The sequence below is a fragment of the Trachemys scripta genome, chromosome 1, assembly GCF_013100865.1.
Source record: "Trachemys scripta elegans isolate TJP31775 chromosome 1, CAS_Tse_1.0, whole genome shotgun sequence".
NCBI classification, from domain to species: domain Eukaryota; kingdom Metazoa; phylum Chordata; order Testudines; family Emydidae; genus Trachemys; species Trachemys scripta.
Window position 1 is genome coordinate 42,711,446 of NC_048298.1, and position 21,316 is coordinate 42,732,761.

The following is a 21,316-nucleotide window of genomic DNA, read 5'->3' on the forward strand; positions in this document are numbered from 1 at the left end:
AGTGGTGGAAGTGGTAGAGTAATTATTGAACTATAGTTCTTTTCTTGGATTATTTAGACAACTTTTCAGACTCTAATCTGTTGTCCTGTAATTAAATAAGTTAAAGTAGTAACTAACATTGATAGGATGATAGATTCCAGTCCATCCAAAATGATATTGCATACATTTGAACACACTCAAATGTTTTTTATTTTGTATATCGTCTGAACAATTGCTTTGTCATAAAGCCTCCCCTAGCACTTGATCGTGTGGCTTCCTTGAAGTCTAGTGTTACAAGAAACTTTGAGTCTTAAATATAAGATCTGCATCCTTTAGTTATTCCCTGAACTTGGAAATTCTTCCTTTTTTGGACCTATCTTTCTTTTCCAGCCAAAAGCAGATACTAGCTGAAGGTTTGCCTTAAAAATGCAGTTGTGTCCTAGTGTTTATCCAGTTCAATAGAGATTTTGGCTTTTGAGTGGTTTTTAATGGATTGAGACCTCTGGGACACACTGTGAAAAGTATTGTTGCTAAGGTCCTATCTTTTTGTAAAAAAATCTACCACAAATAAAAAATCCATGACCTATCATAAAACCATCTCAGAGCAAACCAGCAAGTACAGCATAGTAAAATGGCTTATCTGAATCTTCCAACTTCTGAGGCCTGATCTGAAGCTCACTGTAGTTAGTGGAAAGGTTCCCTTTGGTTTCAATGGGCTTGAATCAGTCCAGTGGTGTTTCAAATTCACTTGACCCTGAAGGTTGTCTATTTAGTGTTTTGGAGCGAGTGGAAACTCCTCACAGTTTGGATCAACAGACTTGTGCTCTCCTGGGGCTTGTTCTGGTGCTCTAAAAATAGCTGCATAGACAGTGCTTTGAAGTCCAACTCCTTTTCTAGGATTCCTGGCTAAAATGAACATAACTGTTTTTGTGGAGTTATTCTTTGTATTGTACAAAGACCAGGAGTACTTGTGGCACCTTAGAGACTAACAAATTTATTAGAGCATAAGCTTTCGTGGGCTACAACCCATCCGAAGAAGTGGGTTGTAGCCCACGAAAGCTTATGCTCAAATAAATTTGTTAGTCTCTAAGGTGCCACAAGTACTCCTGGTCTTTGTACAATACAAAGAATAACTCCACAAAAACAGTTATATTCATTTTAGCCAGGAATCCTAGAAAAGGAGTTGGACTTCAAAGCACTGTCTATGCAGCTATTTTTAGAGCACCAGAACAAGCCCCAGGAGAGCACAAGTCTGTTGATCCAAACTGTGAGGAGTTTCCACTCGCTCCAAAACACTAAATAGACAACCTTCAGGGTCAAGTGAATTTGAAACACCACTGGACTGATTCAAGCCCATTGAAACCAAAGGGAACCTTTCCACTAACTACAGTGAGCTTCAGATCAGGCCTCAGAAGTTGGAAGATTCAGATAAGCCATTTTACTATGCTGTACTTGCTGGTTTGCTCTGAGATGGTTTTATGATAGGTCATGGATTTTTTATTTGTGGTAGATTTTTTTACAAAAAGATAGGACCTTAGCAACAATACTTTTCACAGTGTGTCCCAGAGGTCTCAATCCATTAAAAACCACTCAAAAGCCAAAATCTCTATTGAACTGGATAAACACTAGGACACAACTGCATTTTTAAGGCAAACCTTCAGCTAGTATCTGCTTTTGGCTGGAAAAGAAAGATAGGTCCAAAAAAGGAAGAATTTCCAAGTTCAGGGAATAACTAAAGGATGCAGATCTTATATTTAAGACTCAAAGTTTCTTGTAACACTAGACTTCAAGGAAGCCACACGATCAAGTGCTAGGGGAGGCTTTATGACAAAGCAATTGTTCAGACGATATACAAAATAAAAAACATTTGAGTGTGTTCAAATGTATGCAATATCATTTTGGATGGACTGGAATCTATCATCCTATCAATGTTAGTTACTACTTTAACTTATTTAATTACAGGACAACAGATTAGAGTCTGAAAAGTTGTCTAAATAATCCAAGAAAAGAACTATAGTTCAATAATTACTCTACCACTTCCACCACTTTTTTTTTTTTTTTTTAAATGTAGGTATTTGGGAATGAACACAGCAGTGCTCAGATGATTGAGACAAACCCAATGAATTCATTTTAACAGGAAAGGACTAAGCATCAAAGTTACATTTTTAGGATATTCTTGGTATGCTAGCATTACTCATGTAACGGACTAGCTCAGTGCTTGCCCTCTTGTGAACACTCAACTATATATCTTTATTCTTTGGTCACTAAAATACTAGAACATTTGACATTTCATTTTTGAATACTTGGTAAAAAAGTTGAGATATAAAACCTGCCAAAGCACATTTTGATTTCTAAATATTTAATATTTAGTTTTGTCATGAGTAACAGAAAGCTCATCTTTCTGATCCCTCTCTCATCTGTCTTAAGTTACTGTCTTACTAGTTCTAGGATTGAAGGAAGCAGATGTTGAATCACTGTTCCACAATTAAAACAGTAATTTTCCTGTAAGATTTACTGTAGTTGTATTTAGTCATTTAAGATTTTAATATACGTTGTCCTACTGCAAGCTAAACAAAACAATTATCTTTTACTGTAAGTGTCAAATTGTTTCCCAAAATATATAAAACGGGTTTAGTGTAGTGTTCTTCCTGGACCAATAATTGCTACTATTATACTGTTTGTTAAGCATTTGATTAGCAACAAATCTAGCAAAAAGCATTATGTATCAACATAAAGGATTAAGTCCAGTCAATGAAAAAAGTAAAGTTACTTGTCCAAAGACAGACTGGAGCTTAAGTTTGATAATCAAAGAAAATTATTAGAGGTTTTTTTTTTGTAGCAATAGTTACCCAAGTGCACTCTGTAAAATGCTTTTGGGGGCATAACAACTTTGAGGCAACCCAGAGAAGAAATTTAGCCAACGAGGCATTTCTTTTAACCACTTCTATTGCCATTCAGCACCCTTTACAAAAATGGACATAATGCTAGTTTTCATTTTACGCTTTGGGTCACATGCACTAGTCAGTCAATGCATTTAGGATTTTAAGTACAGGTGAGCAGGTTGTCTGATATGCAGTAAGTAAGTTAACCTGCTCTGGACAAGTGAAGTGTTTGATTGGCCTGAGCTTCTGGACAGTAGAATTTTCTAGAATGATCAGTTTTTTAAAACTTAAATTAATAACACATTTGATTTATACAGCAAATATAAATTTTTAGTTGTGCAACATTATATGTTATTATAATTATTTATGTATGATTCATATTACCTGATACATTTAATAGATAATGCCTTAACTTAACTTGATTTGAACCTAGTTATATAAGAAACTAAACACCTAGTTCTCAGATAACTAAAATAGTAATATAGGCGGCAATGACTAAGCATATAAAGATGTTTTAAAAAATTAGATAGGGCGTGAAACTCTTTTTAAAATATAAGAAACAAAGCATTTAAGTTTAAACTCAAAACAGATCTTGGAAACAAGCAGAAACAAACTGCTAACCTTTAGCAAGATCTTCTTTTGACAAACATAATGTTACTTTCTTCAAAAGATAATGGCGTATACTTACGTCTTTCTAGTATTTCTGTAATCCCAGCATTATCTGCCTCAAGTTCCATTTTAAATTTAGCTAGTTCTTGGTCCAACTTTCTCAAATGCCGGTCTACCTGTTTTAAAGCAGATCAATGATGACCTCCAAAACTTGAAATTGTTTAACAGTGATAAAACTCTACAACTCTTCAGAGAATTTAAGAGTTTTGAATATTTAATGAGATACATTAGAAGAATGAAGTTTGATAGACTTCAGTGATGTAGGGACTTACAAAAGGAATCTGCATAATACAATGCCTTAGAAAAAACACTGCACTTAAAAACTGTATTCCATCTGTAATCATACAGCAGAACTAACAAACAATGTATGTCATTATATTAGCAGATTAAAGCTATTTTAGCAATTATCAACTCACCAAGATAGTTTAAGATTATAAATCCATTAACAAAACAGCAAAGAGAATGGCAGACAAGAAATCATTAAGTGCCTTTGTAACATATTGTACAGGTTTTCAGTTTGCTTATTTTGTACCCCCAAGGGATATATAATAAGGATATTTAAGACTCTGCTAGCCCACACAACACATTAAAAAGGCACTTATCTGATTTATCCTCATCTTCCCCATATTATTCTGTTAATGGAGTTAGGATTTTAAATTATTTTGTATTTAAAGAGTATAAATTCAACATTACAGCCATAATTAAAGGTTTGTCTTGTGCACACATGCAATAAAATTCACAGAGGCATTTCCAAAAAAAAGAGAGAGAGAGAGAGAGAGAGAGAGAGCGCGCAAGACAGTCCATCATTCACCCACACCACTATACTTTTTGCATAAAACAGAACAAAATATTTTAAATGAAGTGGAAACATGGATGTTTAAGTTGTAACTGTGACTTTCACTTTTTAAAACAAGTTAGGTTTACCTTTCATACATTACTATAGTAACAACTTTTTGTTAATACTTCTGTAATGTGCAGGTAAGATAATAAAAGGGTACCCCATATGACAAAGTTTAGAATTCCTTAAGACAATCATGTTATTCACTTTAATCCCTTTGTTTACTTACCAAGTCATAAATCTGATTTGCCAATTGTACTTTCTCATCTGCATCTTCCAAAGCTTTATAGTAATCCTGTTAAGAGATTTTTGGTAAAATGATCAAAATAACTTGAGTGGTTCTTCTATGAATAATTACTGAATTCCTCATTTTGATTTATATTTCATAGTGAATTACAAATCCGATAAAATTTACTGCTTAGCCTTTAAAAAATATTCTATAAAGACAAGTCTCTCAACGATTAATTCACCTACATTTTTAAGTGATACCTACTTGACATTTTTAATCTTTTCTAGAGCAAAAACAACAGAACAGAACCAAGGTATCAAAAGTGCTGATGTATTCTCCCTGCTATATTATGGTGTCATTACACAAGTTAGTTTGCTGAGAGAAAGGAAACCTGGGCCAACTTGTTCCACTCTATATTAACACATACATAAACTGACAGAATAGCTAATATCCAGCATGTTAAATTGTGTGCCATTTCAAAAAGGATCTTTTAAAAAAAGTGAATAATTATCACTCATTGTAGATTGCTGATTGACCCTCTAAAATAGTATGTTCCGCACCCTAGCCATTCAAAAAGCAAACTGAATAAAGCTTTGAAGGGAGTTACATTCATCACTGAAACCTGGTCTACACTACAGTTAGATTGACGCAAGGCACTTACGTTGACCTAACTTTGTAAGCGCCTACACTAAAATGTTGCTCCCGCTAATGTAACTCATCCACTACATCAAGTTAGTAACTCCACCTCCAGGAGAGGCATAGCGCTTAGGTAGTTAGGCAGATGCAGTGAGGCCGACACTGTCAGCGTAGACACTGCGTTACTTACATTGACTTTAGTGGCCTCCAGGAAGTGTCCCACAATGCCCCACCTATGACCAATCTGGTCACCATTTAGAATTTTGCTGTCCAGAGGCCAGGTACAGAGGTACATGCCCCTCCCCTTTTAAAGCACAAGAATTTTTTAAATTCCATTTTCTGTTTCCTCCACGTGGAGAGCTCATCTAGCAATTGCCCAGCTGAACATGCTGGCTACACGCTGCAGACACACTCCTGTCTGGAGTACACAGGAGGTGGTGGATCTCCAGAGTCTGTGAGGAGAAGAGGCTGTGCAGGCACAGCTCTGATCCAGCCATAGAAACGCTGTATATCTACGATCAGATCGCACGGGGCATGGTTGAAAAGGGATACAAGAGGGACCAGCAGAAGTGCCGCACGAAAGCCAAAGAGCTGCAGCAGGCATACCAGAAGGCATGGAGGGCTAAGTCGCTCTGGTGTGGAGTCGCAGACATGCCACTTTTACAAAGCACTGCTTGCCATATTCGGTGGCCCACCAAGCCCAAAGGATACTTCAGGGTAGCTGGTGTCACAGGCTTCCAGAGTGAACAGTGAGGAGAAGGCGTTGGATGAGGAAGGAGGAGGAGGAGAAGTATGGGGGACAGTCGACTGGGGAATCCAGTGGTGCAGGGAGCAAGGACCTGTTTTTGACTGCAGAGCAGTCAAGCCAGTCCCTACAATCCAGCACGGGCGAGCCTGATGCAGGGGAAGGAACTTCTGGTAAGTATGCAGTTTGTTTTAATATTGAAGGGACAGGTCTGTTCATTTACTCATGCTAGAAGAGGTGGTGAAATAACCAACAGAGGTAGAGTCACTGCTTCTCATTCCCCTGTACAGTAGAAAGGGCCCTGCAGAACAGTTTATGTGCACTGGGATGCCCCATGAATACTCCACAGAGTTCTTGAGGAAACTTTTCTGGAGGTAGTCTGTAATCCTCTGATGAAGATTTCTGGGGAAGGCTGCCTTATTTCTTCCACTGCGGTAGGACACTTTCTTACACCACTGAGCAATTACTTTAGCAGGCAGCATTGGAACACACAGGCTAGCGGCATATGGACCCGGTGTGCAGGCGGATGCGTGTAGGAGCTGTTCCCTTTCAACCTCCATTACCCTCAGGAGTACAACCTCAGGCAAAATAACCACCGCCTGCGGAAAATTGTTCAACTGCCCTATCCACATATATTCATGCCCAGGAACAAGGGGAGTGAATTCACTATACCACATTTCCATTTATCTTGTGAATACACTCACAACAGTCCCTCTGTGCACTGTATCTTTTGCAGCTAGAAATGTGGTCTTGTGGTTCTCTCCATCCACACCAGCGGAATGGCTCAGCCAGATAAGAAAGAGAAAGAAGAGGACATGGGATGACATGTTCCAAAGAGAACCTGCAAGCCTCTGGTGCTTCAGATACCTAGCACAGGGCTTGGAGGATCACCCTTGAAGACAGCATGGACAGGGATAGAGTGAAGAGGAGAAAAGCGCAGGAAAAAGAGAGAGACATGCAGTAGGAGATGCTAGCGCTTTTCTAGCGGCAAACAGACATGCTGGAGACTCCTGTTGACCTTAAGCATGGGTCTGTTGAACCTGGTCTCCCTCTGCAGCCCATTGATAACTGCATTCCAGAACCTCCCTATTCCCCACCCCACATTCTACATGGCACCGGGGAACACAGCAATACCTGTATCACTCCACCCCAGGGGAGATCACAGACTATCCAGGCTGCACATACACTGACCTGAGACACACACAGTTGGTGAATGTGTTTGGGAAATGAAAATGACTGTTCTTTCCCCCTCAAAGGTGCTTTTCCCTCTGTTTACAAAGTTTCATTCAGTTAGAAATGTGTCTGTTTGCATGGGTTTGGAAACTTAATTCATCTTTATTAATTCACAATATAGGGTGGCTGGGGCTAACATGAGCAATAAGTGCATTTGCAATGTTATTTTACTACATACTCATTACAAGGTTCATACTAGGGTGCAAAAACACCCAAAACAAAACAAAAAACAATAAAAAAAACAAAACAAAACAAAAAAAGCAATGCCAGGCAGAGCACACTACAGCAACACACATTACTGTGGCTTACTATTAAAATGGTCTTTCAAAGCCTCCCTGTTGAGCTCTTCTTATAGCTCTGGTATCTGGCTGCTCAAAATTAACAGACAGCCACTCCACCTCCGCCCGTCACCGCAGCGGAAACTTTTCTCCCTTTGCTTCACAGTAGGCAGCTATAATCATTGAGTTTTTTTCCACTGAGGTCTAATCTCTTGAGTAGACAGTACCGGCCAAAGACACGTTCAACAGTCATTCTACATCTGCTGAGCCTCTAGTTGAAGTGCTCTTGGCTGCTGTCGAGGTGGCCAGTGTACAGCTTCATGAGTCATGGGAGTAAGGGGGTAGGCTGGGTCTCCCAGGATCACTACTGGAATTTCAGCATTCCCAGTGGTAATCCTCTGGTCTGGAAAGAAAGACCCTGCTTGCAGCTCTCAGAGCAGGCCTATGTTCTTAATTATGTGTGCTTCATACACCTTTTCTGACCAGCGTGTGTCGATAAAACATCCCTGGTGATCCACTAGCGCTTGCAGTACGATAGAAAAATAGTCCTTTCTGTTGATATACTTTGTGGCAAGGTGGTCCAGTGCCAAAATAGGGATATGCATGCCATCTATCGCCTAACCACAGTTCAGGAACTCCACTGCTGCAAAACTATCTGCTATGTCCTGCAAATTGCCCAGAGTCAGAATCCTTTGTAGCAGGACGCGATTAATGCACACTTGCATCACAGCAACCCCCACTTGGATTACCCAACTCCGAACTGATTTCTGACTGATGGGTAGCAATCGGGCATTGCCTACTTTCACACAGCTATTACCACTTCCTTTTCCACTATCAGTGCAGCTCTCATTCTGGCATTGCTGCACCAGAGGCTGGGGCAAGCTCCGTTCACACTTCCAGGAATGTGGCCTTGCACGGCCGAAAGTGCTTCAGCCACTGCTCATTGTCCCAGGCCTGCATAACAACACAATCCCACCAGTTAGAGCTTGTTTCTTGGGCCCAAAACCAGTGCTCCACTGTCCGCAGTTCCTCAATGAATGCCAACAACAACCTTGAATTGTGTCTTTCTATGTCCCACAGCAAGCTAGCCTCCAAGGAATCGTCATGTTCCCCACAGCTCCACTGGCAGATTGCAAATACTGCAGGATCAGGCTTGTGCTCACAATCCTCATCACAAAAGCGTAGAGCGGCACGAAATATTATGGGATGCAAACAGAATTATGGGATGGAGAGAACTGTATCATTAAACGTTGAAAACATGTTCCCATTCACCCCTGCGTGATTTGTTTGCCCCAGGAGGCATTGCTTTTCCAAAGCATCCTGCGCTAGATGGTGGCAACTTGCACAGTGGGATAGATACACATGTTGCACTGCTCTCTGCATCGATGCAAGCGCTACTAGTGAGGATGCGCACACCAACACAAGAACATAGTGTGGACATGCAAAAGCGATTTAATTACTGCCGCGGCTGTATGTTGACGTAACTTAGGTCAACTTAATTTTGTAGTGTAAACTTGCCATGAGGCTCTGTCTATAGTAGAAAACTGCACTGATTTAACTAAATACGTTTAAAACTGATCTAGTCAAACTGGTATAAACCCCTAAAAACAGACACTTAAAATCTGTGTAAGCCTTGCTTATCAAGTTAGCTGTATTTTGTAAACTTTACACAGGGATTTGTACCAGGTTAACTAGACAGATTTAAAATCTACATTTGTTAAACTAGTGCAACTTCCTAGCACAAATACTTAGCTGCCCTCCTCGGCAAAAAGGTCCAAGAGAGTCTGAAAACTATCCTGCTTAGCCAAACATATTGGGTGAAGTCTTGGCCCCACTGAAGTTAATGGAAAAACTTCCACTAACTTCAATGGAATCAAGTTTTCACCCTATTATAAAGGATTCCATTCATGTTAGTTAAGGAACAAAGAGAATTCAGAAGACCTTTAGCTTCCTGCTCTCAGATCAACGTGGTCTCATTACATATTTACATTTGGGTTTTCTATCTAAACCACTGAAGCTGACATTCTCACACCATCAGTGAAAAAAGCATAGAACCAAACCACCACTGAGGCCTGGTCCACATCCAAAAATTACATTGACCTAACTACATCACTCTGGGCTGTGAAAAAATTTCATTTGGTGAGGACCAGACACAAGATCTAGAGGAGAAAAATCTTATGGACCTCATGTTATCCAGGGCTATGAGTGGGTTATGCTTTCATAACCTCGATCCCTGACTGATTACGGATAAATTGAGTTTCATCTTGGGGAGCCCTGTGCAACCTAATCAGGTCAACTTAACTGCCACTGTGGTGCAATTAGGTCGACAGAAGAACTCAGGTGGATTACCTATGTGGATGGAAAATCCCCTTCTGTGGATATAAGAAGCACCTTCACTACAGTGGCACAGCTGCAGCATTGCAGGTCTGCAGTATAGACATGGCCTCTGTGTTCCGAGCAGGGCTAAGGAACTCCACAAGCTGAAACGCAATTTATCTGTAATCAGTTGGGACTCAAGATTGGCTCCCATGAAAGCATAGCCCACCACAACCCCAGATGACCATAGGTCCATAAAAAATCCCCCCCGTGGATCCTGGGTCTGGTCCTCACCAAATGTCCCTTCAGATACTTTCCGGGTAAAGTATCACCCTATAGCAATTCAGCTCCATCTAAAGGTTGGCAAAGAATACAACCCATTGGATGTAATACTGACACTGACAACACTGATGTCATTTGGGGTGGAGTAAAAGTGACAGAAAGCATCCATGCCCCACCTTACATAAGGGTTTCTGAAGCATCTAAGGGAAGATGCTTCTACTAAGGCTCAGCACAAGTCCCTCCAAAGAAAGCCAGGCCATTTATTCTGTTTCATCCCTTACACATATGGGAGCAGGGGGACGGAGAGAAAAAAAAAACAAGGTGAGATGATGTGGCTCTTATTATTAATAATCACCGTATCACTGACCGGACTGGCTGATGTCACTTCATATTCCTAGCATTTCAAACAAACACTAGACTGTACTGACAAAAAAAATTGGAGGAAAGCTTCTTGATTAGTGCTAACTTTCCTTTTCTTAGCAAGTGCAATTTGCCACACTCAAAGCCTAATTCGGGTCACGGTTCTCAACACTTTACAGTCAAAATTAAGGGAAATTAATATTAAACTACCAATCTCTGAGTTATATATTTTTTTAAAACATGCCCCACTCCTGTAATGTCCTTACCTTTTTGATTGACGTCATTTGCTCTTCTCTCCATTCAGGTTTGTTTTTCTTTGCATTCATAAAAAATTCATTTACTCTTTGTTCTAGTTGATCCATTGCATCTGCAGCACACAGAAGATTAAAAGCGTGTTACGATCTCACATATACAAATGCTATACATTTTGTACAGGTTGGTGGGTTCTTCCTTAAACCAAGAAGAATTTGCATGTTTTAATCAAAGCCACTAGAGAAAAAACAAGCAGCCGAGTGAGGGAGAGAATTATTTGCCTTGCAATTCTGCTTCTTGGAAGTCACTTGGGTAGGATTCTCACTCCAGGATATTGCGCTCTCCAGCATGAGACAAGCAGGGCTCCAAGTTCTAAAGGGTTTTTTTGTCCTTAAGACCAGTGGCAGCAAGCTGAAGCAAGCCCCAAACTCCTCACCCAGCTTTGAACTGCTGACCTTGGAACTTTCCAGCCAATTACAATTTGAGCAGGAAACAAAGTATCCTCCTAAGAAATCAAGTCAGATACAAACCCAAATAATTTAAAAATGAGTGCCTCAAAAAAGTAGAGCAACAGGCAGAGACGAGGAAAACCCGTCACCTTCAAATGAAGTTCTTCTCCAACTATGCGAGGAAGTGGGAAACTATGTGAAAGTCCTGCCAGAATGGTATCCTCAATGAAGTAGAATTGCGAAGTAATTCCCCATTCTTGCCAGATACCACCCGAGGAAGGATTTGGACTTATGTGACATCTACAGCTTGAGAGAAAAGTCACAAAAGGAAAAACTAAAGCCACTAATTCCACAGCCATCAGAATGAACAAGGAAAATGCCGTGTTTGGTTTACTTGTTAAAACAAGGAATGGAAATCTCCCAAAAGCATCAAGCTCAATACTTCAGCCCCAGGTAGTGATTAGACAAACAAAAACTTTCAAAAGCATTTGATCAGCTGAAATAGGGGACAGCCCCCACCAAAAAAAACAACAAAAATCAAGAGGGCAAGAAAAGTTCAGGTTTCCTTATTTTGGAATTAGATTCTGCAAGACCTAGAGACCAACAGGCCAAATCCAAGTTACAGCATTTGATAAAACGTATGGAACAAGAACAATGTGACTACTTTGCACATGATCTAAGATAGAAACATTTTCAGGTGCAACAGCTGAGGTCACCCAGTCTCAACAGCATGAACCTTGGCCACACACTTCCAGTTTCAGGCCAGCCACTTGCAAAATATGATCTCACAGCAAACAATTTCCAGCTCTAATTGCTGGATTGTACAGAAAATGGAGTCAAAATATGAAGTGGAACTGGCTTTCTAAGGGATTTAGTCACTCCATGTAAAACCCCAGAGAGATCTTTTGGCGTCCAGCATATAGAAAAGAGTCTCACAAAAATGGGCACGAGCCCTGGAAATAGTGCTGGAAAGATGAGAGGCTCATCAGTATAGAACTCTGACAACACCTCAGAAAGGAGTCTCACATGAGTCTATAGCTCAACCTTCTAAAATTTGGGGTAAGGTATTCCAGTCACCAGAACCTGATGTCACAACCATCAGGAAAGTTAACTTTCATATAATTAAACTGGACTCACATGTACTGCATGGTTCAAGAAGAAACGTCATCAGCTTTTTTCAGACCTATCTTAAGGAGATTCCGAAGAATGTCAAGCCCTACAAGAACCTGACAAGCAGCTGCAGAGACAGCAGTTTATCACAGGCTGAAAAAGCTACCACATAGACCCAGACTGGATAAGCCTTTAATTGAACTTAAATAGAAGAAAAATGTAGTCAAGTAGTTTCTGTGCAGGGCAAATCAAGGGATCTATGCATGCCTATGTGTAAACCAAACAATTTCCACTTGCTTTTTTAAATCCTTTGGGGAAATGGCTTTTAAGATGCCAGGCAGACAATATCCCATTATATATTAAGGGCTTTTGAAAACCTAGTCTTATAGCCCAGACAACAATGGCTCATGACCAATATGCCCAAAGGTCTTATTCTCCCTTTCTCACCAAGACAATAAATGTATTCAAAGGAATAAAGAGGCCAGCTATCTAAATACTCCAGAACCATTAAAAAAGCCAACTTTTTTTGCTTGTTTAGTATCTTTTGACCACAGCTGATGTTCACTGTGAAGCTAAGTTGCCTTGAAATCCGTCCTGGTTATAGAAGGCTGCTTTTGAAACACAGGTTTTCCCATCCCTCCTTTGTGGGAGGGGGCCCAAGAGAATGAAGGGTGGCCTTTCCATCCTTTGTCTTCTTAAGTCCTCAAAGAGGCCTGGTACAGGATACATCCTCCAACTTTTTCTTGATCCTCTGATAGCAGCCCTTATGGGCCAACTTTTTAAAGGCTGTGGCGCTTCTCCTGGGTAAAGGATTCTACCAGGGCAGAGGCATTTTCCAGACGTTGGCCTTTGGCTACATAGGCCTGGTAATCCATGACTTGAAGGATTGACGTTAAAGACTTTAAACACTTCACTTTGAACAAATTCCCATGCTGAGGCTCAGGAGTCTGGTCACCATTCAGCTGTTCTTTGCTCTGGCCATGACTGCCTCACATGGGGTGATGTGCAAAACAGCCAGCCATGTTATACTTTTTCCATGACTACCTAGTAATGAGAGGTCCTCAGTCCCCCAGGTCAAAGATATGGTGCAAGAGTAATTTTAACTCTAACAGAAGGGGGTTCCTGGCCCAGGTATGTCTCAGTTGTGGCTCTTGTAAATTTCTAAGCCAGCACCAACTCAAGTCAGCTGACTTACACAGCAGTTTTAAAAGTTTTGGGAAAGTGGGACCCTCGCATTGAGTCACTGTCTTGTCACATTCCAACAGTCCTCTGGTTTATCTGTGATGTCCAACTAGCAACTATGATCACAAGCAGCTGGACTGGAAGAGAGAAAAAGAGTGCCTGGAATTTCTACAATGCTTTGGGAGGCTTTGACACCAACTGCACAAGATTCACTGGGGTAACCAAGGTCTGGGTCAAAGTTTTTTCTGTTGACTCCCAGAACACTGAGGCTAATCTTGGTATAAAAATGCTCTAACTGTGTGAAGAGATTCACCAGCTTCCAAAGCAGCACCTGATCATGAATGGGAGAAAGATATTTGTGGTCTCAATTTGAAGCTGCCCAAGTCAAAGGGCTGCTGGTCCTCTCTTGGTGCCACCTATTGACATTTTAAGGAGAAGCAATGCTTTACTTAACAAGCCATAATTCTGTACCAATGCCTTCAAGCCATGAAGCCTAGAGAGCACTAAGGCTGAGACACACCTCAGAGTCCCTGGTTTTAGAGGCCTGGTTCAGCATGCTTCAACAGATTGAAATTGACCAACCAGACTCACCAGGCAACATGAAGTCCCAATGCTTACAGATCAAGACTGGCTCAGGCTTTTACTTCAAGAGCCTATGGTCTGACCTATTGCTAGACTTATAGAAATCTTCAGGGTTCTGCCTCAAGGTGATGTTCCCCACCATACTTGAGTTAACTGGTTACATCTGCAAATGGATTTAACACATCTACACTGCATGCCCAAACCAGTTAACTTGCTCATCCATTACAGTCTGTCTCAAGGATGTACTCTGATGCTACTGAGTTGTCTTCCTCCCTTTCTGAGGAATCAACAGACAACATATCGAAAAATCAAAGTAAAATTATTTAAAGCACGATGCTTCACAACTTTGTCACAGAGAAAGAAGAGGCTTTGTGAAGAATTATGCCAAAAATCTCTCTGTGGTATCCTGTCACAGAAGCCCTACAGACAACCACTGCTCAAGGGAGTCCAAAAGGCAGAGGCCCGGAAAACCAAAAAAGCAGGGCTGTTGATTAATTGCAGTTAACTCATGCAATTAACTCACAAAAATTAATCGTGATTAATCGCAGTTTTAATTGCACTGTTAAACAACAGAATACCAATTGAAATTTATTAAACATTTTGGATTTTTTCCTACATTGTCATATACATTGTATTCTGTGTTGTAACTGAAATCAATGTGCATATTATTTTTAATACAAATATTTGCACTGTAAAAATGATAAACTAAAGAAATAGTATTTTTCAATTCACTGTAGTGCAAGCTCCTTGCCGTGAAAGTACAATTTACAAATGTAGATTTTTTTTGTTATATAACTGCACTCAAAAACAATGTAAAACTTCAAAGCCTACATGTCCACTCAGTCCTACTTCTTGTTCAGCCAATTGCTAAGACAAACAAGTTTGTTTACATTTATGGGAGATAATGCTACCCTCTTCTTATTTACAATGTCATCTGAAAGTAAGAACAGGTGTTCTCATGGCACTGTTGTAGCCAGCATTGCAAGATATTTACATGCCATATGCGCTAAAGATTCTTATGTCCCTTCATGCTTCAACCACCATTCCAGGGGACATGCGTCCATATTGATGATGGATTCTGCTTGATAACAATCCAAAGCAAGCAGACCGATGCATGTTCATTTTCATTATCTGAGTCAAATGCTACCAGCTGAAGGTTGATTTTATTTTTTGGTGGTTTGGGTTCTGTAGTTTCCGTATCTGAGTATTGCTCTTTTAAGACTTCTGAAAGCATGCTCCACTCCTCATCCCTCTCAGATTTTGTAAGGCATTTCAGATCTTAAACCTTGGGTAGAGTGCTGTAGCTATCTTCAGAAATCTCACATTGGTACCTTCTTTGCATTTTGTCATGTCTGCAGTGAAAGTTTTTCATTCTTAAAATGAAAAGCATGTGCTGGGTCATCATTCCAGACTGCTATAACATGAAATATATGGCAGAATGTGGGTAAAACAGAGCAGGGGACACACATTTCTAAAGACAGCTACAGCATTCGACCGAAGATTTAAGAATCTGAAGTGCCTTCCAAAATCCTGCAAATACACACAAACTTTTGCGTCTGATCGATTGGCTGAACAAGAAGTAGGACTGAGTGCACTTGCAGGCTCTAAAATTTTAGATTTTATTTTTTAATTCAGTTTTTTTGTACAAAATTGTACATTTGTAAGTTCAACTTTCATAATAAAGAGATTGCACTACAGTACTTGCATTACGTGCATTGAAAAATACTATTTCTTTTGTTTTTTTTACAGTGCAAATACTTGTAATCAAAAATAAATATAAAGTGAGAATTGTACACTTTGTATTCTGTGTTGTAATTGAAATAAATATATTTGAAAAAGTACAAAACATCCAAAAATATTTAAATGGTGTATTAGCAGTGTGATTAATCACAATTAATTTTTTAATTGCATGATCACAACTAATTTTTTTAGACCACTTGACAGCCTTAAAAAAAGGAAATATAGTGACTGAGCCATAAGTGGACAGCAAAAATGAATACCAAGAAGATATCTAAAGAAGTGTGGAATGTCTGACAAAGCACAGGTAGGGTGCCAGCAGAAGTGGAAGGGGACTTGCAGGGAGCACCTGCACCAAGCATGGCCAGGAAAGTTTCAGAGGCTTCACTCAGCCTCCTGCTGGGGTGAGGAGGGGGCAGCTGAAGCTCCAGCCCGCTGCCAGGGACTTGAGGGCCAGAAATGCAGTTTGGGACGTGCCACCTTGTCTTGCCCTAGGGAGCAGCACAAGACCCAGCAGTGAAACTCCTGCCCATTGTCATTGCCGTTGGTCATCTGGCGACCCGAATTCAACCCGGTGCCACTTCCACACACCCGGCGCTCGCCCGGCCCCGCGGGCTGCTCGGGGTCACGAGGCAGCCGGTGACGGAAGGGAAACAGCTCGGCACATTTCCGCCGAGCACGCTCCGCCCCTCGCTGCGTGAGGAGCCCCGGCTGCTCCCCAGCCCCGCGCGGACCCTGCGCTGCGCGGGCTCCCGTCCCGCAGCGCCCGCCGCCCGCTCGCTGGGCAGGAGAGTGCCCCGGGCTCGGCCCGCGGCGAGCTCCCCCCTCCGGGCCGGCTCAGCCCCGCGGGGTCAGCCCGGGCCGCTCCCGGGAGGCGGTACGAGTCGCACTGCCGCCGGCGGCCCGCAGCGCCTGGGGCTGAGCGCGCTGGTCCGCCCCCGCTGGCGGGCTGGGCGCGTGGGCGGGAGGAGGCGGGGCTCACGTACTCTGCACCTGCAGATCCATCTCGCGCATCTCGGTGAACCTGTCGCGCAGATCCATGGGTAGCTGCTCGATCACTGCGGGGACACAGAGGGGAGGGGGGAGAGAGGAGTCAATCACCGCCATGGGAGGGGGAGGGGGAACCCCCCGCGCTGCCGCCCCCGCCCCGCTCGGCCACCCGGCCGGCCGGGACCCCCGCCCCGCGCACACTCACTCTCCAGATAGTCCTCCAGGTACAGCATGGCGGCGGCGAGGCCAGCGCTAAGGGGCTTCTCGCTAACGGGGGATCGTCCCTTCCAATATGGCGCCGCCGCCAACAACACCAGCAGCTCGACTCGGCGAAAACAACATTGGCGGGGGACGGGGCTCGCTCCGGCCCAGCGCCGATTGGCTGCCTGAGCCTCTGACGTACGCGGCGGCTGGCGCCCGCCCGCACCATCCTGGGAAACGTAGTTGCCGTGTGAAGGAGGGGGCAGGGACTACATGTCCCACAATGCACCGCCAGCAGCAGCAGCGGGCTCGCTCTTGGGTTGAGGGGCGGGGCCAACTAGAAGTTCCATTGCGTGGAAGGAGGCTGGCGGGATCAGGAGCGCGTGGCGCGGCGGTGTCAAGCCCTGGGGAGCGTTACACGGCCCGGCACTGGCCCCAGCGCCCTGTCCCCGTGCGCTCAGTCTCCGCCCCGGCTCGCTGTCTCGCCCTGTCCTTCAGCAGGCGCGCCAGCCTCGTGCAGTAGGTTCCAGTGCCCGTCGCTCTCTCTTGTCTCTCGGTGCTGTTGGAGAGCCACGGCCCAAACCTGAACGGGCAGCGCTGTGCCTCCTCGCCCCTGGGCATCACTGGGTGCATGGCATTATTGGCCACAAGGCAAACAGAGGCTTGTGTCACACGTTGACGTTCCCTCTTAAAAACTTGCGAGCCAGAGGTAGCCATATCATTGCCAACTCTCATGGTATTTACTGTTTTTCTTAAAGCCTCGATTCCTGGAGTCATGTTATTTGATAATAATGTCAGCTGTCTTTTTTAATAATTTAAAAAAGTATAGTTCTAGCCCTCTGGTTGCAGGCAAAAAAAAAAAAAGTTGAAAATGTAACCTTGGTGTGTCTCAAAAGGCCCAAAAAACAGATGGCAAATAAAAATGTATTTTATTTTAAACCTCATGGTTTTTTAAACCAAACTAGGGATATTTTAGGGCATGACTTCATTTCTGAATACTTGGAGTTGGCAATAATGCGCTAACCCCACATGGGTCCACAATATCTATGTAACAAATAAATATACTGTATAAGCACCAAATGTATTATTCACATAACTCCATATATTATCACATGAATGGACTAATATGAAACTGCCACTGTCCATACTCAGATATTATATAAAATATGACATGGCCCCAACCCTAAGCCCACTGAAGTCAGTGAGAATCTTTCCATTGAATTCACTGAGCTCTGGGTCAGGTCCTATGTATAGGAAACAATGGTCCTACCACAAAGGTAATGAAACTTGTTCAATTCCACTATAATCTTTCTTTCATTTTCTACAAAAATGTCATTTTGGAATGAAGTATCACAGGGGTAGCCATGTTAGTCTGGATCTGTAAAAAGCAAGAAAGAGTCCTGTGGCACTTAAAGACTAACAGATGTATTGGAGCATAAGTTTTCGTGGGTGAATACGTGGGTGCTGTGTCTGACGAAGTGGGTATTCACCCACGAAAGCTTATGATCCAATACATCTGTTAGTCTTTAAGGTGCCACAGGACTCTTTGTTGCTATTTTGGAATGAAGTTTTCATCTCAGTCCAAAGAACAGTGGGTTTTGCTCTTCTATTATTATTATTATTATTTATTACCAGAGAATTTAAGAGCCCTAGTCATGTAACAGGTCTGCATTACACTAGGCACTGTACTAACAGAACAAAAAGATGATCTCTGCCCCAAACAACTTACAATGTAAATAGTTGGAGTTTGCCGGGGGAGGGGAGGAGTTGCAAGTGGTATTGGTTTGTTAGCAGCATACGAATTGCCATACCAGCACAAGACCAGTGGTCCACCCAGTACATTATCCTGTTTCCGTCCAGTGACTTGTACCAAATGCATCAAAAGAAGGGGTAAAGAGCTCTATAATGAAAATTTGAGTGGAAACCCTTCAAAGCTGGATTTCAGTTACATGAAGATAGGCTTGGCAGAATTTTTTTTTTTTTATCATTTCAATAGATATTTGTTTATTTCAAGCATTTTTTATTTTTATTCACAATTCACAGTTACAGAAAATTATAAAGGGATCCGACAATAAGGGATGTTAATAATTATTTAATGACAGACGAGATTCAAAAAGTTAAAGCTTTGTAACTTAAAATACAAACTGTTAACATCACAGGTCAAAATATACAAAGTAAATATCCCTAAATCATAACCTAATAAGTTCTCAAGCATCATTTTTCTTACATTACCTATCTGTAAATTTCAATTATCATTAATGGATATACAGTATTTTTTTCCTGGATTTATTTGTGTATGGTGAAATTGACATTTACTGGGGGGAGAAAAGGACATTTACCAAGCCCATATATAAAAAGCTAAGCAATTTTGAAGAGTTCTATATACCATGGGTCATAGAAGCGTCTCCACGCTGCCCTGACAATGAGCATTAGCTCTTTCAGGAAGGATTGCAGTTAGGTGATCAGTCTCCATACTCATTCTGTCTTTAGCTAGTCTGTGAACAAGTAACAATTAGTGCCAGCTAAGATGGTGGTTGTCGTGGTGTGGATATTTGTCTGAGACCATCAACTAATTTCATATAGGTACATTAACATTTGATAGATGGTAATTCGTTCAGTCACTATCAACCAGAAGATTTAGAGATGAAAAGTACTGTACTCCAATCCTCTGAGCTATCCAGTCTTCCAAGTGCAATTTCTGATATGTAGGGCTAGGGACATAATACAGTAACTCCTCAGTTAACGTTGTAGTTATGTTCCTGAAAAATGTGACTAAGCGAAACGATGTTAAGCGAATCCAGTTTTCCCATAAGAATTAATGCAAATGAGGGGGTTAGGTTCCAGGGAAATTTTATATATATAAATAATATATATATATATATATATATATATATATACACACACACACACACACAGTATAAGTTTTAAATAAACAATTTAATACTGGTACACAGCAGTGATGTTTGTGAAGCTTGGTTGAGGTGGTGAAGTTAGAGGGTGGAAAAGGGTGGGATATTTCCCAGGGAATGCCTTACTGCTAAATGAACTAGCAATTGACTGAGCCCTCAGGGGGAGGGCCCTCACAACACTCTACAAGGCAGCAGGAAAAGAGGGAGGGCAGACAGAGACACAGGCCCTGTGTGTGAGAGAAAAAATGCTCATTTCCCCTTTAAGTAGCTGGCCCCAGGCTTAAGTACACTGCCTTTTTAATTAAATCAGCTTGCTGAGACCTGAGACCGGCAGCTACTGCCTAGAAGCTCCCTCCGTCTGTTGTGTGTAGAGTGACCAGACAGCAAGTGTGAAAAATCGGGACCGGGTGGGGGGTAATAGGAGCCTATATAAGAAAAAGACCCAAAAATCGGGACTGTCCCTATAAAATCGGGACATCTGGTCACCCTAGTTGTGTGTCCCCCCCTGCTCTATGGAAGATGGGGTAAGCAGGGTGCAGGGGGAGACACCCTGACATAAGCCCCTCTCCCCCTGTACAGCAAGCAGGAGTCTCTGGGAGCAACTCCAAGGCAGAGGGCAGGAGCAGCACATAGCAGTGGGGGGGAGGGACAGCTGCTGCACAGGGAATTTAGGGGAGTGAGGAGCTGATAGGGGGAGCTGATGAGGGGGGCTGCTGGTCCACCCTGGTTCCAACCACCCACCAGCTAGCTGCAACGGATTGCAAGCAGTGGACACAACAGGTGGCTGCCAAAGGACGTTAGAAGGGAGCATTTCACAACTTTAAACGAGCATGTTCCCTAATTGATCAGCAACTTAACATCAAAACTACGTTAACCGGGATGACTTTAAGTGAGGAGTTCCTGTACAGATTTGGGGGATTGTCATGGGGCAATTTCAAGTTGTGTGTGAGGAAACCATTTCTACCAGGTAAGGATAAAAGGGGTAAAAACAAGGGTGATGTCATGGTAGGGATTTACTACAGACCACCTCACCAGGAAAAAGAGGTGCATGAGGCTTTTTTAAAGCAACTAACAAAATCATCCAAAGCACAGGACTTGGTGGTAATGGGGGACTTCCACTACCCAGACATCTGTTGGGAACATAACACAGCAGGGCACAGATTAGCCAAGTTCTTGGAATGTATTGGAGACAATTTTTTATTACAGAAGGTGGAGAAAGCTACTAGGGGAGAGGCTGTTCTAGATTTGATTTTGACAAGTGGGGGAAACTGGTTGAGATTTTGAAAGTGGAAGGCAGCTTGGGGGAAAGTGATCATGAAATGGTAGCGTTCATGATTTAAAGGAATGGTAGGAGGGAGAATAGTAAAATAAAGACAATGGCAAACTTCAGCAAACTCAGGGAGTTGGTAGGTAAAATCCCATGGGAAGCAAGTCTAAGGGGAAAAACAGTTCAAGAG

The 21,316-nt window shown here is 42.2% G+C and overlaps 1 protein-coding gene across 1 annotated transcript in view; it reads right to left on the minus strand.

Annotated features, from left to right (window-relative positions):
- Window positions 1-17,115, minus strand: part of ING3 (inhibitor of growth family member 3) — a gene marked incomplete in the record, with an annotated part of 28,076 nt that extends 10,961 nt beyond the window's left edge. The window contains 5 exon segments of the mRNA XM_034768603.1: window positions 3,550-3,646; window positions 4,598-4,663; window positions 10,714-10,814; window positions 16,746-16,817; window positions 16,955-17,115. Coding sequence (XP_034624494.1) covers window positions 3,550-3,646; window positions 4,598-4,663; window positions 10,714-10,814; window positions 16,746-16,817; window positions 16,955-16,982 — 364 coding nt within the window.
- Between the last annotated feature and the right edge of the window lie 4,201 nt (window positions 17,116-21,316).